The sequence below is a fragment of the Rhea pennata genome, chromosome 7 (genome assembly GCF_028389875.1).
Source record: "Rhea pennata isolate bPtePen1 chromosome 7, bPtePen1.pri, whole genome shotgun sequence".
Classification (NCBI taxonomy): domain Eukaryota; kingdom Metazoa; phylum Chordata; class Aves; order Rheiformes; family Rheidae; genus Rhea; species Rhea pennata.
In genome coordinates, this window is record NC_084669.1 from 18,866,637 (window position 1) to 18,884,156 (window position 17,520).

The 17,520-nt window shown below is 34.3% G+C and overlaps 1 protein-coding gene across 6 annotated transcripts in view; it reads right to left on the reverse strand.

Annotated features, from left to right (window-relative positions):
* Nucleotides 1-1,070: 1,070 nt before the first annotated feature.
* The window catches only part of PCGF5 (polycomb group ring finger 5), a 78,049-nt gene continuing 61,599 nt past the window's right edge, over nucleotides 1,071-17,520 (reverse strand). For 4 of the 6 annotated variants that reach the window (XM_062579604.1, XM_062579606.1, XM_062579605.1 and 1 more), the window contains 3 exons: nucleotides 17,214-17,303; nucleotides 15,218-15,277; nucleotides 2,521-12,914 (listed from right to left, as the gene is read on the reverse strand). In XM_062579604.1, coding sequence (XP_062435588.1) covers nucleotides 12,867-12,914; nucleotides 15,218-15,277; nucleotides 17,214-17,303 — 198 coding nt within the window. In that variant the 3' untranslated portion in view covers nucleotides 2,521-12,866. Of the gene's footprint in view, nucleotides 1,158-2,520; nucleotides 12,915-15,217; nucleotides 15,278-17,213; nucleotides 17,304-17,520 lie in introns of those variants that run through there. The other 2 variants (XM_062579607.1, XM_062579608.1) reach the window with 2 other exon arrangements.

Consider the following 17,520-nt stretch of genomic DNA (forward strand, 5'->3'; position numbering starts at 1 on the left):
GAGACCATTAGCTCTGCTCTCTTCCTACTGGGAGTTCTTCAAGAGCAATAAGGTGGTTTACAAACTCAACATCATAAACCAGCAAGGCACAGAGGCAACAGCGAACTTCCTGAGACAACTTTTGAGATATTGAGGAATCTTGATGCCGGCTGCAGTGCAGGGACACGACGATGAGCAGACACAGAGTGCTCTCTCTCCATCTGCACGACTTGCTTTAGTAGATCAGAGGGAGAAGCATGGGAATAAAGCATCTTTTAGTAGTAACTAAAACAAAATCATACCGCTTTGTCAAACACATGGGCACACGATCAGAGAAAACAAATGAAAAGTATTGGCTAGTAGCAAGATCTGCCAGTTCTGCAGATGTACTAGAATGATCAAAATCTGTAGAGGCTATTGACAGCAAGACTAGAAGTCTGCAGAGGCACTTACACATGAACATTACACATCTTGGAATCATCGCAGGATAAAATTAAATCTAAGGAATTTAGAATTTCTGAAAATACTTGTATCAAGCACAGCCTTTTTCTAAGAGTAGGTTCATTATTATAATTATTTTCCATATCTATAAATGCACTTACTGTAGTTATTCCTGCACTGCAGAAAATGACAGAACTTCACCTATAAATAGTTCAGAAAAGATGGACAGTGTTTTTAAGAATGTTTTCTCTTCCTGTGTTTGTTTAATGGGACAGATGCCAATGTTTAATGAATTATGAATGCAGCAGTCTTCTTTCCAAATGAAGATGTTGGAAGTCTGCCACTGGAATGAGGTGCTCACATTACACACTGCCAGCAAACTTCAGTTTCTTTAATGAAATCTAGATTACTAAATCACTTCTCTTTTGAAAGAAAAATAGTATGATAAAAATCACTCTCCTCTAGTGATGTTGCATAGCATATTCTCCTTTGGAATAAAAGAAAAGAAAAAAAATCAGGATATAAAGCAATCATCTCAACCACAGTTCTACTACTAGGGAAATTCATACGCTGCATCCTTGATGTATATAGCTGTATGCATACCACCTACTTGCAGCTCTCACTCCAGGAAGGACTTGGATTCCTCCTTCAGTAAAACATAGGGTTTATGATTGATCATGGATACGTTACTAGCCGCAGGCATGGCTCCTCCTCAGAATGATTCTCTTTTTAGCTACCTGAAACAAAGTAAATCTTTAAAATAATTTAATCACCAACATTTTAATGGAAATCTTGCTTGAGGAAGTATTCCTCCCTGCTTCAAAGCAGAATTTTACAGTTGAATAGGATTCAACAAATTCCTATTTCATAAAGAATAGTCTTTCTAACTTCTAGAAGCATTATGTAAAGTATGATTTTTTTCTGCTGAGTAACGTAAAGTCTCAACAACACTTTTAGAAGAACAAGAAAAAATATTAGTCTATGACCTTTGACAAAACTTAAATAATGACACATTGCAAAAATGTTGAGGTCACAAAGCCAACATGAAAATAGGTTCAAAAGAAAGCCAGTGAGGCTGCACTTCTCCTCTAGCACAGGTTATCATAGCAAATGTTATCACATGACTGCTCTTTGCCCGTGTATCAGCAAATTGCAACATTACTAACAAATCCAAACCAGATTTGGAAAAATTGTTCCATTTAATCATATGTATATGTTACAAATTACTATGTATCTCTTCACATCTTATATTCAGAAGCAGTTTTTTCTTTTTTCTCATCTTCTGCAAACATCTTTAAGAATTTTACAAGAGGATGAATTTGTCCCATTTGTCCCATTTTAGTTTAATCAGCAATCATTTCTATGACTTACTAATATGAACCACATCTCAGATTCCAAGCAGTGGTACTACAAGTATCACAGTAGCATCTTAGATAAAAAGTATGAGTTTTCTGGAGTAGCACCTCCCCGTGCAATGACTCAGTATATACTACCATTCATGCCAATGGCTCATTTACAAGGATATCCTCTAGCTTCCAGTTTGCATGCATGTTTATTTTGCATTACCTTAGAGTTAACCCCCTCCTCCCCCAAATTCCATAATAAATGGTAATCAGAAGGTAGATACACAGAACTCAGATACAGACTGAGCCTGTATTAACTCAGTGGAAACAACAACATCAAAAGGATGAAAACAAAAAGAAAAAAATAAATCTGACATGATAAAAAGCAGTAAAATTAGGTTTTAAAAGATTGTACTTCTTTAAAAAGGACTGAAATAGACTTTAGAAAAGCTCCAAATGCACAACCACACTCTAGAATCTACCTGGTTATATTTTACAGATGAGGATGCCAAATCCAGTCAACTTGAGTGTTAGGCAGGCTTTGTGCTCATATAAATCAATGGTAACACTCCCTATGATATTAATGAGAGCAAAATTAGGCCATGTAAGTATATGGTCGTTCTATAAGGCATAATATTACTGCATTCCATTCTCTAATCTGCATTTCTGAGAGTTGGCAGTATGCTTACATGGTAAGACCTAAAGCCAGTAAATGTGTTAATTCAAATACTATTACAAATTAGAGAAAAGTCAGATAAAACCAGAGATATTTTTATTGCACAAAATAAATTATATAGAAACAATGCAACAAAACAACTTGTATTGTAGGCTGCACAACAGATGTTACAACATGAATATATTTATTGCTTTGAGAAAGGAGCATTTCAGTGCTAGTAAGCAGATTAGTTATACTTCTTGCTCATCTAGATTCATAGGATTAATCCAACTGGGCTAGAGGCATCTTGTAGCATATGGATCATAACAAACTGTAACTTCTTATCAGCAGTTATAAAGGTGCTGTGAACATTCTTGACATTAGTATGAAGCACTCAATTTAACATCACTGTTACTGAACCACAGAGATTGTTAAATAATTAGAAATATCATTACATATCAAACATATTTAGTACACAAGATATTAGAAGGTCCATTTACAGGGTTCACACAAGCTAGTGTTCTAAAATAAATCTTGTTTACAGATACAGATGCAACTTCAAACAGGCTCACTTCAATTTGCACCAAAATGCAGTATCAAGGGGTTTTGCCAAAATGAAAACTAATACCGGCACTTCACTGACCTAACTGTAGAACTGCTCACTAGTGCTAACTCAGTCACAGGTTTCATTTTTTCCAGGGCCACACTCAACTTTTAAGAATTTTAACAAAGATGGAAAAATATAATCCTTTAGCAGAACTAGGTGGAATTTACAGTGCTTGTTCAAACACTTCAAAACAGATCATATTTGGTTCTTTAAAAAAATACAAATCTGTATGTTGTAGTTACAGCTCAAATGGATTTAAGTTTTTAAATGCTACTTTGTGGACCCCAAGATGTTAAGCTCCCAATGAATTCATAAATAAATTACCTCTAAGAAAACATTTTAAGAATGTACAATATTCAAATAATTAAACATATTAAAAATTGATCACTTAAAGATCTTTGAAAAGCATGCATATTAATGAGATGGTGGCATTACAAGGATTCATAGTCTGAGTGAAATTCTCTATCTGACAGTTATGCAAGTATTTTCTCAGCTGACCTTATAACACTGAATCTACTGCTAGTATAGACATTCAAAGGTTTCAAAATATGTAAGATTATTACAATAAGGTTAAATTTAAATAACAGTAAGAGATTGAAAAAGTCACATATGAAATGAAACTCGGCGACGAAGTGGGAACTCTAGCTCATTTCAAGTCTTACTTATACGGATAATTAAGCAAATTAACTTCACTGAGATCAGTCTGAATTTAACATTAACTTAGCATTAGGCCCTCTCAATAGAGCCCCCTAGAATCTCACTGAAGTAAAGAGTATTATACATGAGCAACTAGAAACAAATTTGGCCATCACACTTTGCTAGTACATCAACATAATTCTGTTTTACTGTTTTTTTCAAAAACATGTTAATTCATTGTGTTGAGTCAAATTACAGGAAGGATGACATTCAAATAGCCTCAAAATATTACAAGAAATGAGTTATTCAGAATTAAAGAAACTCTTTGTACAAATGCTCATTTAACGAAAACTTTAGTAAGGCAATCATATTCCATGCACGTGCCCAGCAGTAGGTTATTTGGGAGTACTAAACTTGACTAATCTGGCATAACTTTTTGTCTGGGGGGACTTGGTTTTTTAAATAGTCTAAATAAAACTTTGCCAACATTTTATAAAAATTTTATAGATATGCTGAGATGAAAATGAGTAACTAAACATACTTTAGAACATCCATTAAAGTACAAACTTCACAAAAAAATTACTAGTATTTTTTATGGCAAGTACTATGAAGTAGAAATGTTATAAGGCAGGATGAAGCTAATATCAAAGATGAAAAACAGCACCACCAATCTATGTTTTGAAATCAGGTTTCTGATCGGCCAGGAAATGTAATAGCAAAGTCAGATACACTTGATTAAGCTCAGGTAAGAAATGCATTTAGCCCAGCTGTACTAACTATATAGCTTCATACAGAATAAACATTCCATAAACCAAGAGAAAATGCTTTTGAGCACAAAAATAAAAATATGTGATTCTCTAAGCAGCATTTTGTTTTTTTCAAAACATTGACATAGATAGATATTGGACTGATTACATATCTACAAGTGCTTTTCCTTTACAAAAATACATATATTCTTAATAGGATAGACTGTCATTAACAATGACCTGTGTTTTTTTTTCACTTCAATTTGAATGATTTATAAGCTAAATTTTACAACCACAAAAAGGTTTATTTGTAATATGATGTTATCACTTTTGACAAAAAGCTTAAAACATTTTATATTTTAAAACAAATTAGCAACTTAACATCACAACATGTCCTATGCGCTCCTAGAGTACTGTGAGGGCTGTTACATTAAAAACTGATAGCTACTGATCAAATGCAAGGAAGCATCAGAACATTATCACTGCTCACCATAGGCTCCTTTGTTATCATAACTTGGATCACAGCTTATATAAGGACACTTAGGCCCCCATCCAAAAAAACCCACTTAGAGTAACTCTGTATCATCTATTCAGTAGCCCAGAACATCCAAAAAAATCAGGCTTTGCATTAATTAAAAGTATTTTCCTTTCAACAGTTAAGCCTGTAATATGGGAAAAAAGTAAGCATTGCTTAATGTTTATTCTAAGAAGCTCATATTTGAGAAAAAAAATTAAGATCAGTAATTTTTTAGAATAAAGTATTTCAGAGCCAGCTAAATGATTAAATTGTCCTACTACTTTCCAGTTTAATCACCATACTGGAAATAGAAATCAAGATATTTACCAGATTTCATTATACTTTCTATTTTATACTGCACAACAAGTAAAATAATTGACTTTTTGCTAATCTGTCTGACACCTTGGACAGCAACACCATTTGCTAAAAAAATAACTATAAAAATCTGTAAAACATACTTAATATCTTCTCATAATCCTCCAAGTCTGTCCTTTCCACCCCCAAAATATCACTGAACTACAACTAGAAAATCCAAAAGTAGCTTGGTGAATATTTTGTGCTTTGAAGGTCTACAGGATTGACAGCACACTGAAGTATTACATCACAGGCCAGGTATAGCAGACACATCAGTAATGCAAGCCTTTGTGCTTTTCCTTTTTAAGGACATCAGCTGTGATTCAAAGACCTACTCTGTACCTGTTAGCTCAACCCTTACGCTAGTCTTGTTTCTTTTCTTTTTAATCTAGTTTGGTTTGGAAACTGCTAGGTGTGCCTAACCCTTTAGTTCGGTGACATATACAGCTACTACCAGGAACTTCTGCTTGACCGATTCCAGGTGTAACTCTGGGCCACTGCACTCCAGGAGAGTGTCAATGCCTTATTCCAAGTCAGTTTCTGGGTGGCTTACCTTTGGTATTAAAGAAGTCCCTTAAAACTATTAGGCAATCAAATTATCCACAAAAATAGTTTATTTTTAGAAAAAAAAATTGTTTTTTTTATGAACAAACTAAATATCTGACAACAAAGAAATAGTAATTTTAAGTCAGTTAGTATGTTATATTTTTCAGTAAAAAGGGAGCATGTTTCATTTTACCACATCAAAATTCATCAGACAACAACATCTACTTTACTCAATACGCTATAATACAAAACACTATTTTAGGAATAGAATACCATCATAAAATATGTGCCTCGCACTTTGATAATAAACATCTTTATTACAACTTCATTTGTAATACAAACCTCAGTATGTTATCTAGCAGCACAAATGTTTTACTGTTGCAGCAATTTTATATATTACATAGCAACCAAACTCTTAACTCTTACTTTGCCTTCCACTCATCTTTGTGAAGAAAAAGGAAAATACACAACAGCTACGTATGTCCACCTCATCCTGTTATCCGTCACATACTGTTAAACCTTGTTAGAAACATTTGCTAAAAAAACACGCATAAAAGTTACTTCAAAGAAAAGAATGTTTAATGGTTCAGATCAACATGCAAATTCAAACTAATGCCTCTCTTTGGTTAAAATTACAAGAACTTCCACCTCTAGACATCTCTCATTCCAGAACGTCTCCTCCATCCCAAGTCTACAGAACTGGGTCTTTCTCTGCAAGTACAAGTAGTAGCCTGGACTCTTCTATTACTCTATACAGTTCTTCCACTTCACACTCCAGAACTGCATGGATATATTAAACTGCTTACTAAAGAAGGAAATAATGTCCATATCAACTGTATTAGCAAGCTACTTGAATTCAGAAGAAGTCACTATAGGATTTCTGGTGCATACCTTGGGAGAAAGCATCTCTCAGTTAGGAATTCATTAATTAGATAATCTATTTCCTGTTCTAGAATATGAAGGTTTTCTCCTGATCTATAACGTAGGCAGTGTAGTCATTTTAAAACAAGAAAAAAAAAACAAAACTATTTATAAAGAATTATTATAAGATCATCTTTTAGAGGACGTTCCTACAAAAGCTGAGGTCTGATGGCCAAACTTTCAGAACTTCGTAAGACTAGCGGTAGATGAGTCTAGCAGATGGAAGCTTTTCACACTTCCTTTAGGGTGAATCAGTCCTCTCGTGTCCATCCTGGAAGACGCTCCAGTAGATTGCAATCCCGCCTTAAACAAGTATCTTGAGCTGAACACCTTGTGGAAGCATTACTTTGTTCAAATTGGCCATAAAGGATTCAACACGCAGAACCATGAAAATTTTGCTGAAATCCAGGACAGATTAGCTTAATCCCAAAAGAAAATACAAATTACTTGCGTGTTAAGCGTTAACTTTCTAATGTCTATTTATAGATGTCATGGTCATGATGCCATCTGTGGTGTTCTAAGACAAGCACCACTGTTCCAGAGTGTCACCTCCTTGTTCTCATGTCTAGGAAACTGATGCTCTGGTACTTTCCTTGGAATTGGTTGAAGTGTGCTTCCTGTTCTAAAAGGTCCTGTCCTAAAAGTCAGCATTTTGGGATCTTTTTCTTTCTTTCTTCTATACACATTGTTAACAGCCTGCAGAATCTCCACTGTGTTCAGTCTTGCCTGTGAAACTATTCCTATATTACAAGACTTCTGGGTTGCTCAAGACTTACGGGACACATGTGACCTGATCTTTTCTAATGTTGTTAAGGCTCTACCTAAGTGAACAACCCTTTGAAAGGGTAGGTAAATGATCACGTGAATCTTTTCTAACTCTCCATTTTCTTGAAAATGCTTAATTCTAATCTTCTTTTAAAAAGCAAATATAAAATTAGATCTGAAAACCATTATTATGGGAGACAAGTTCAGCTGTCCCTTTTCTGGATTGCCCAGCTATCCAACCTATGATCTGCTACCTCATGTACAATTTCCCCTTTACAACTATGTGATGTTTCTATATGCTGGGCATGAAAAGAGGGTGGTAGAAGGGCACAAAGGCTTTATAAGAGCCTACAATTACAGGGCACAGGGAGCCTGAATAAATCTTTGAACTGATGTAAATAATAAAATAAGGTAGAATAAGGTAAAATTAGAGAGGGAATACCCTGCCTGCTAAATACATTATTTGATGGAATTGAACTGATGCCTCATTATTTGATGGAACTGAACTGATGCCTTCAACCTAAGTGATGTGAAGAAGTTGGACCAAGTTCTTGATTTAAGCACCTCTATGAAGTTAATATATTTGCTGTGAGTAGGAATGAGAGTCTTAACTGCCTTTGGTCTTTTCCATGTTAAAAACGAGTTTGATTAGTTCACACAACTGACCAGGATTTTATCTAGCCCTTTTGTACACAAGGCTCAAACATTTTGAGACTGAAGACTGGCTTTGAACAATCATGTGTTTTCTAGAATTTCTACCAGACTTGGCACCTGGCTGAGCTAGATGCTATTGTTGCAAATGTCTCCCTGCCCCTCATGAATGCTTCTTGGTATCTTCAGTGATATGGGAATGAAAAACAAATTTAACAACACAATTCAGTGAATTAAACAACTAAACACTGGCCTATCTTGATATTTTAAAATATGAATAGAAGTATTTTAGAAATATTTAGAAATATACAATATGTGAGAGAAGTAAACAGTTTTTCCTTCTCCAAAGTCAGGTCTAACAATTACATGTGAAAGAGAGGAGATGAGGTGAGATGAGAAGGGTACTCTGGACCATCACTCAGTGCTGGAGAATGAGAGCCTAGCCTATGTCTATAAGGAATGAGATCACTGGAACTACTTCTATTAACTGCAGAGGAAAGTAGAGCCAAATTTTTAGAGCCCAGAAAGAAAAGATTCAGAATTCATGGTTACCTCATGAAGAAAAAAAAAAAGACATCATCTCAATATAAAATTCATTATCATCATATAGTTTGCACTGAGATATGTTTCTTCAGTTTTATGTAATCTAACCACATTTCTTTTTCTGTTTGTTTCATATGAAAGATTGCTTCTCAATACAGAATGGTTTTCAAATATTCTTGCTGAAAATATTAAGACCATTGATAAAAAACAGAAGGAAATATTACCTACTAGATGCAAATAACGGGTTTAAAAGGTATTCTGTATTAACAATCAGGCACTTTGCTTTATATAATGTTTTCAGTAAAGCCAAAATAGTATTCTTCAGAAAAGGATTTTTTTTTTTTTTTTTTTTGGCATATGAACTGCAAGCTAGCTTACTATGCACATTATAGTAATAGTGTTGCATACTGCTAGGGCCCAAATCCCAGAAGCATTCTTGTGAACAATCCCTACTGTGATGCTGAGTCCTTTAGATTATTATGGTAATCTTAGTTGGTATTTCACTCAAATACACGTATTTTTATAGGACTAAGCCCTTAGCTAGTAGCAATGTAATAATACATGATGGGAGATACATTTCTTGATTACATAATTCATTTCAGCTTTTAAAAGATCTCACTTGTAAATTCTAGCTTACAGTTTGTTACTACAGAAATGCAACATATAGCTATGCTCAACAAAAGGTTGCATACAACTTTCACTAATGGGTTACCCCAGAGTTAAAATTAGATACAAATTATTGGCTTATAGGTTTTTTTTTTTTTTTTTTTTTTTTTAAAGCACTAAATCTGCTGAATAAGAGACTGCATGCTTAAGTAGCAGTGTAGAACTTTTTGGTCTAATACCTCTGCAGCTAGGTACTGCCAAATGGGAAAGCTACAGAAAAACAGCTGTAGCAATACTTATTTTACGTTCCAATTCTTTACTTACTATGTAGCGGTGACACTTTGTCACGGAAATATTGAGAAAGTGTGACTGCAGAGAGTAACCTCCTGCTCTATGAGGACATACAGTGCAGTTTTAATGGAATGCTTAGGTACTCACTTCACTTTATCTCATCTTTGGCAAACTGGAATCTGTACTTGCATTCTTATATTCCTATGCAGTTCAGTTATTTTTAATTGGCACAAATGAATCAACAGGGACAATCAAATATGCATATCTATAGACATATGGCACATATATACTACATGGAAGAGAAATTTACTGTAAAAGAAGCAATGCCTGTGTTATACAAGCTGCCTAGTTAAGATACGTGTATCACTGGCACTTCACTGCTATGAAAACCATTAAACTAGAACAGCACTTAAGCACTGTGCCATCAAACCAGAAAGATAAAAGGTGTAGGTGGCTAGATCATACGCATTTAAAAGCATTTAAGGCCATGATTCTCAGCTGGAAACATGCAACTATATCTGTCGGTATTTTCTGTGCTTAAAATGAAGATCTGCCTTCTGAAATCTAGCTTTAAGTTGGATCAAGAAGACACCATGAGTTAAAACAGTTACCAATTCTGATCAACCCAAATTAATGTCTCTCTGAACTGGGAATGCAGAAAGTCATTAACCATGCAAACCTTCTATTGGTTGTCATTCAGAAACCAATAGAAAATAGTCAAATTTCAGTTGTCTTGTTAAGTGGGTGCAAACTTTTATGTAAGATAAGTGAAAATAGATTAAAAATAATACATGTTGTTCTTCCTTTCTTAAAACAAGTCTGTTCAAATTTGTTGAAATAGCAAATGCAATTGTCGAGAAAAAAAAAAATTGTCCCCTGAACCAAGCAGAAATTATGCTAAAGAGTACTATCACTGGTTTTGTGATAAACTGAAACAGGCCTTTTATGTTAAGTGGCGCTACAGTGAAAATTCTGGTATAAAAACATGCGAAATATAAAAATTGTAAGGTGTCATTTGCATGTGCATGTAAATATTTACAAATAATATTCTATTTCTACTGTATAAAACACTTGTGTATAATAAAGACAACAATGATTCACAATTAGAACGTATTAGAACGTATTAGATCTCACAAGCTGCTCCATGGGGATGACCTCCTTGCTTGTAAAGGATCTGCTCTCCAGAAACTATGCAGAGACTGGCCCTCCCTTCATGAAGTATCTTGTTGTTTCTGTCCAGTAGCACATCACAGAATAGGTGGGCGTAAAGGTGACCACTTCCTGTAGCCAGCATGCGCACCCATTCCCATCAACAGCGTGGGCAATTAAGTGCCTATACCAGCCAGCACCTTATGCCTGCAGAAAGGCAGAAACAGCAGCTTCCTACACATTTTGTTTCCCCAGGTTCACTGGTGTGTGCACAATATGTGCAACTTTGACCTGCAATGGCAGGTTTCCTAAACAGGCTGCTACTGACAGCATCTTTACTTCTGCATGTCATGTGGGCTTTGGAGTGCAATGGTAGGATTTAACCCAACTACACATGGATTCCTAAAGTCAATGTTAGAACTCTCACTAACATTAAAGGGGCCAGATTTTATCCACAACATGCTTGTTTCTCCTACTGAAACATACTCATGTACATGAACATAAACTTACAAAGGAGTACAGCCTTGCATTTTATCTTTTATACTTTGATCCCAGGTTTTCAACTTAGAATTTTCACTTTGTCTTACCTAAATATGATTAGTTCTCTGTAGAGTAGCTTTTGAAAAGCTGATTTGGTTCCTTTTTGTTGTATGCAAAAGGCATAAGAAAGTAAATAGTTATCTACAATATCAGTAGGTGTGTATTAAGTAGAAAATACATAAAAGTACTGAACTATAATTATCTCCACAGAATTTAAAGTAAAAAAAAAAAAAAAATCATTTGACTTTTAAACAGAGCAGAGACAATGGAAGACTACAGAAAACATACGCATTATTATGCTCCCTGCAACATTACCAGAAACCTCAATAAACACTTTATGCTAGAACCATTATATTTGCAATACCTAAGGCAACAATCACCTGTTTATCCAGCACTACCAGGTCTTCGGAAAAAAAAAAAAATGACCTGAACAACTATTTTGGTCAAACTGCTTATCTTCAGTATTGCATTACCTCTAATTTTATGGTACTGGCTTTATGATATGACTTTAACTAATGAAAAACTCTACAATTAATTCCAAACTCCAGATAGTCACAAGAGATCTATAACGTAATTAAAGCTATAGGTTTTGGAATACGTTAGTTTTTTCTTAACATATTGTTTACCTCCATGCAGTCTTAAAGGGAAATGCTTACTATGAAAAGCAGTAATTACATATAAATTCTGTCCTGGCTGTGATTTTATAGTGAAATTTGTCTTAGAGCCATTTAAATAATTTTCAAATTCATTTTTACAAAGGCTTTGTTGGAAGAAGGATAATCTGACCAGAAGCCATATTCCACATTTAGCTGCATCTCAAATTCTAGTCTTTATGGAAATCATAGAAAAATGCAATCACAAAGGCTGTGATGCTTTTACGTGATATTGGCAGAATCTATTTAAAGAATTTTAAATTACTTTTTGGAATTACCATATTATACATCTCTTGTTAAGGGTGATCTTTATTCACTGCAAAAGGACTTTTGCACACTCATGAGTGAGCTATACCTGGACCCATGAGAATTTTATCAAGAAAAAGATAGTGGCCCAATCACCACATGGATGTGGTCACCAATCACTTTTCTAAATATATTTTCTATACAAAATATTTTCAAGGTATAATCCTTAGCTATTTGTACAGTACTCTGTGATATAAACAACAATATTCAGTAAAATAGTAAGTATGTGAAAATCGCAACACCACATGGAATGAGCACTCTGCCATTTTGCTAGTGTAATTAATATTAGGACCAGAAAATTTTTCTAATACACAGGCGAAAATATTTCATAGGTTCTGAATCTTGACTGTACACTTCATGATTTTGGCTATGACTTGCAGCACACTTTTAAGATACACAGATAGCTTATGCACGTTTCAGTAGCAGAATGGCACTTGGCTTGCTCTAATAGAAACAACAAAGATGCAAGCGACAATTTTAAGAAAGACAATGTCCTTATTTGCATGCTGAAAATCTGGTTGTGTCCCCCTAATCCAGGCACATCCATTCATTGTGCAATCTGTCGATGGGTAAACAAATAGTGCAGGATTCATCTCAGTGGGATCTGGCCCTTTGGTCTAACCGAAGTCAATTCTAGGTCGATACTGAAGAACCATAGGGTAAGACTGAAAACAAAAGTTAAAAAAACAAGAGAAACACAACGAGATTACATGAAGATGTAATTCATGAAAAATTTGAAGAAAATGCAATTAAAGATTGCCTTGAGAATAGTTAGAGCTCATCTCTATGACCCATGCCTACGGCAATCAATTTTATTTACATGACTGAAATAACTCTATACATTTCAACAATTAAATATCTGTATTTCAAATCTATTTAAGTAACTTAGCTGTAATTTTTTGTCATGAACACCAAATTCCCGTATCTGACTTACATAGTTCATGACAGAGTGCTCAAAAAACCCTCTTATTTCTGTGTTCTGTATCTAAGAAAAAGCAATTTTGAAATATTTACACTTTGTAAAACAAAATCCATTCCTCAATGAACTATTTCATTTGATTTAAAATATATTCCGTAGCTACACTAGCACTCAACAGTAGTTAATGGTAGCTAGGCTACTCTTGTACTAGGGAAAAAGAAAAAGAATAAAGATCAAAAAACACAGGTCAGATTGCTACCAATAAATTTTCTGAAAAATGATCATTAACTTTCCCAGAAAATGTGATATGTTTCAGTAGCTCTTATTGGAAAAAATAGAAAATGGCAGATCAAATCAACGGCAAATTATTGAGAAAAATGGCTGCTCCCCGAATTGGACAGAATTGTGGTGTGGAATGGGAATTGAAAGTGGGTTTCCAGAAAGGAGATGGAATATTTGGGCACTTGTTGCTGGAAGTTCTGTCTTATTAAATGTAGTATTTTTTCAACCTGTCATAATTGCATGTAAGTCTGATGTTTTCCTCTTAACTCCACCAGGACATTGAACATTTTCTATAGCATAAAAGCCAGGAAAATCATATCGTCTCATCAACTGCACAGGCTTACATGGCCTCTCTGGCACAGGGCTGTGAGAAAACCATAGCTAATTCAAGTCCTTTTAATTGTAAATTTGGAAATATCAAGAATTACCATGGAAGTTAACATTAGAAACAGAAATATTTTACTCCATCCTTCAAATGCAATACAGATGAACTTCTGTGGCCACAAAAGATATTACTGTAGATATTTAAACAGGTTAATGATCTTTTCATGCTATCAATGGGAAATGAGCACCAGAGCTATATGTGATCACACGTGTGGAACATTTAAAAAAATAGAGTGCAGAGAAACTAAAACTAAGCCAGAGGTATTCAAAAGTAGCAAGCACTTAGGAGAGAAGACAGGGAGCACTGTGGGCAGTCTGCAAATGTAATTAATAACCATATATTTATAGTATAATAAATTATTAGGCTCTGATTTTTTTCATATAGGATATGACTATCACATTATTACTTAAAAGCTATTTCAGTTGTTGTTCATACTTCAAAACAAATACTTTGATTATAAAAATTGCCTCTAAAGGCACTCAACCCTAACTGGAATTGCACACAGGCAGAGATAGAGCAATCACCTCAAAATTTAACATGTAAATCAACACGGGTCAGCTTTTTTTGCAAATAAAGTCTGAATACTGTTCAGAAAAATTACAAACTGACTATAGAAATAAAATTAAAGATGCTGGAATAATTATAATTATATAAATACGCATGACTGCAAAGTATAACCCATTGTGTGAGTGACTCCGTATCATTAATTGTAATTTTTTACTCAATCAAGAATACCATTTCAGACTTTTAAAATAAATTAGTTCAAATCAAAATTCTCAACGAGCAGACTGAATATTATTACAAATAGGTTGAAAGAGAAGCAGTTTGGTGAAATTTAGAAATCAATTTCAGCTTGCTGGTTCTGGAAGTTCTGGTTTGCTACATTCCATAGATAAGTCAGTACTCCATTTCTATTTTTTTTTTAAAAGTGAAAGGAATATAATGTTAGAAAAACCTAAGATTTCTTTACTCCATTAAAAAGAACATTGGAATTGCCATAAAGAAATGAAACCAAAGTAGTCTCTTTGACTGACACTCTTCAGTTTTGATTCCTTGTCAGTAACTGCAAAACTCTACCAGCTAAAGGGATAAGAAGGGTTAGATAATTCTTAGAGATTCATGCAGAAACCAGCCTAGACAATGAAAGAAGAAAATAAATGGCATAAAGTAAAATAAAAGAAACTCATAAACCTGATAATTTGAGTGGATTCTATTTATTCATCCAATAAAGCTTTCTCTGAATGAATGAAATTGTGCAGACCTCCCTCATAATGTTTTAGCACTTTGTAATGAGGAATTAAAAACTCCGCAACTTGTATTGCGGTTCAAGTACTAACAGGACCTTAATGACTGTAATATGTACAGTCGTGAGTGCCTCTTACCTGATAAAAAGTGCCATCCTGCGAGCAGACTTGCGAAGATGAGCAGTTCTGACACCGAAACTGCGAAGGAGATGATTTTCTGATCAGATAAGAGGCAACCACAGCTGGACACATACATTTATTATTTACTTGTTTGTAATTTTCCAATGTAAAGTTTAAAATCCATCTACTTACTTAAAAGAGAAAAGAGTTTTCTAATGAACAAATGGATTTTTTCCTTGAACTACTCTACCTCTTGTAAGGTCCACAGGTGTGCCTGTAAAAGCTCATGGTGAATAATATCAAAGACGGAGACAGTCTCCTCTTTTGGGTGAAGATCCAGTAAATCAATTATTAACTAACTTCTGTTTATAACAAGATTTAACTCAGTTATGTGAAACAGAATCACAGAAGCCCAGATGTTACTGGATTTATAACCAGTACTGTGTAATTTGTTACAGGCTTTAGTTTGTCATCTTTGAGTTAAGGGGAAGTGATTTAAAACTACCTAAAGGAAAAGATACGTACCTGACAACACAACCTGATACTATTACTTGTAGGTAAACATAGCTTACTAATTTAATAAGGAGTTGTGAAGTCTTATATAAAAGTTAAAAATAATAGTTCTAAGATTTTTGAAAAATTTTAACCAGTACAAATTATGTTCTTTTTTGTTAGGATGATAGTTACTATTGCTTCCAAGTGAACACAACTGCCAGAAGTCCATTTGTAGGCAGGGTCAGCAGAATTAAATGTCATGAAAGAATTCCATTATCACTAAAGTTGTTGCCTCAACATTTCCTAAAAGCACAGCCAATACTAACAAAATAAGATGATGAGCCAAATGAACACCAACTGGTTTCAAGGCAGTACTGGAAAAACACTACTTTTGATTAAAACTCTCCCTTAAGAGTGCAATATTGTGGTTTTGGTAATCAGTCAAATTTCAGTGTAGTAGTACTTTCAAATTTATGGAATACTTGCCTATGCAAAGTAACTCCTCTAATTCCCCATAAAAATCTACTCTTTTTTCAGATTAAGGTAAAACTTTAACTTGTAAAACTTGTGAATTGTTAACTCAACAGTGTGCTTAATCCTCTGTTTTCTCCATCCATGTCCCAGTGCTTTTCATTCTGAGTACCAGAAAACTTAAAGAAAGAGTGGAGAAAGTCTGCAATTTACTACAGATTAGTATGCTAAAATGTGTTAAGTGCTTAACCTTAGCTGCACACCAGTGTAGCCTCCACTGGTAGTGATAGGCAACATATCTGCAGAGGGCACAAAGCAGTGAAGGCTTGAGAACAATCAATAGCCACAAAACAAATGATTGCATAAAAGAAAGAGAAGGAATGAGGACACAATTTCTAACAAAAAATGCCAAATATATCAAGCAATACAAGGGCTACTAAATCAAATTGAGTATCATAACTGAAAGAAATATAAGGCAAATACTGCAATTCTAAAATATACACGTACAGCAAGAAAAAAACATTTAGCTGTATTATCTGGATGTTAGTGTTTGTTAGAGAATATATTGAACAAACAGAGGTATGGTATTAAGAGAAACAGTAACAATTAGATTTCTCAGATACTTTTTCAATGTCACAGCTTATTACTGAATGACTGTGATAAAGACTCTGAATATAGATTCTGGTAAAGAATGGCTGGATGTAGATTCCTCAAATTATTGTAACTCAAAGGGTCAATGAAAGGAAATTTCCAGACAATGAGCAAATGCTTAGGTTTTCAGATAGTTGACTTAAAATTCAGAGAAGTTGCATGTAAACTGTTTTCTTGCTAATTTTAAGTTTCAGAATCTACACAATATATTCACTGCAACGTTTCATTCATTAAATCCTTTATAACCTAAGAAATCCAGAAAACATGCAAAATTTATTTTTAAATATGTTTTTTTGGAAGGTCACAGCATATATTTTGTGCAAGTCTTGAAAACACGTATACTCTCTATAATAATAAATCCACTTAAATCATGCATTAATAATGTAACATCATTTACATTTTCGCCTCTTAGTCTCCATCTTGTCATATAGATGAATTCCATTGTATGATCCTTCCCCATGATTTCTCCATTGCATAGTACATCCAGCTTAAAACACAACAAAACAAACAGTAAGACAAACACATGCAAAATTTCAACGACTAAATGAACTTTTAAGTGGTTCTCTGAGAATTAACCCCAGAACTCCTATCACGATACAATAATCCAATCAGATGTATGTATCAAATCCTAATAAATACAACATACTGACAAAGCGCTATTTTCTACAGCCTTCACTTTGTTTAATGTTTTCAGTGAGGGGATG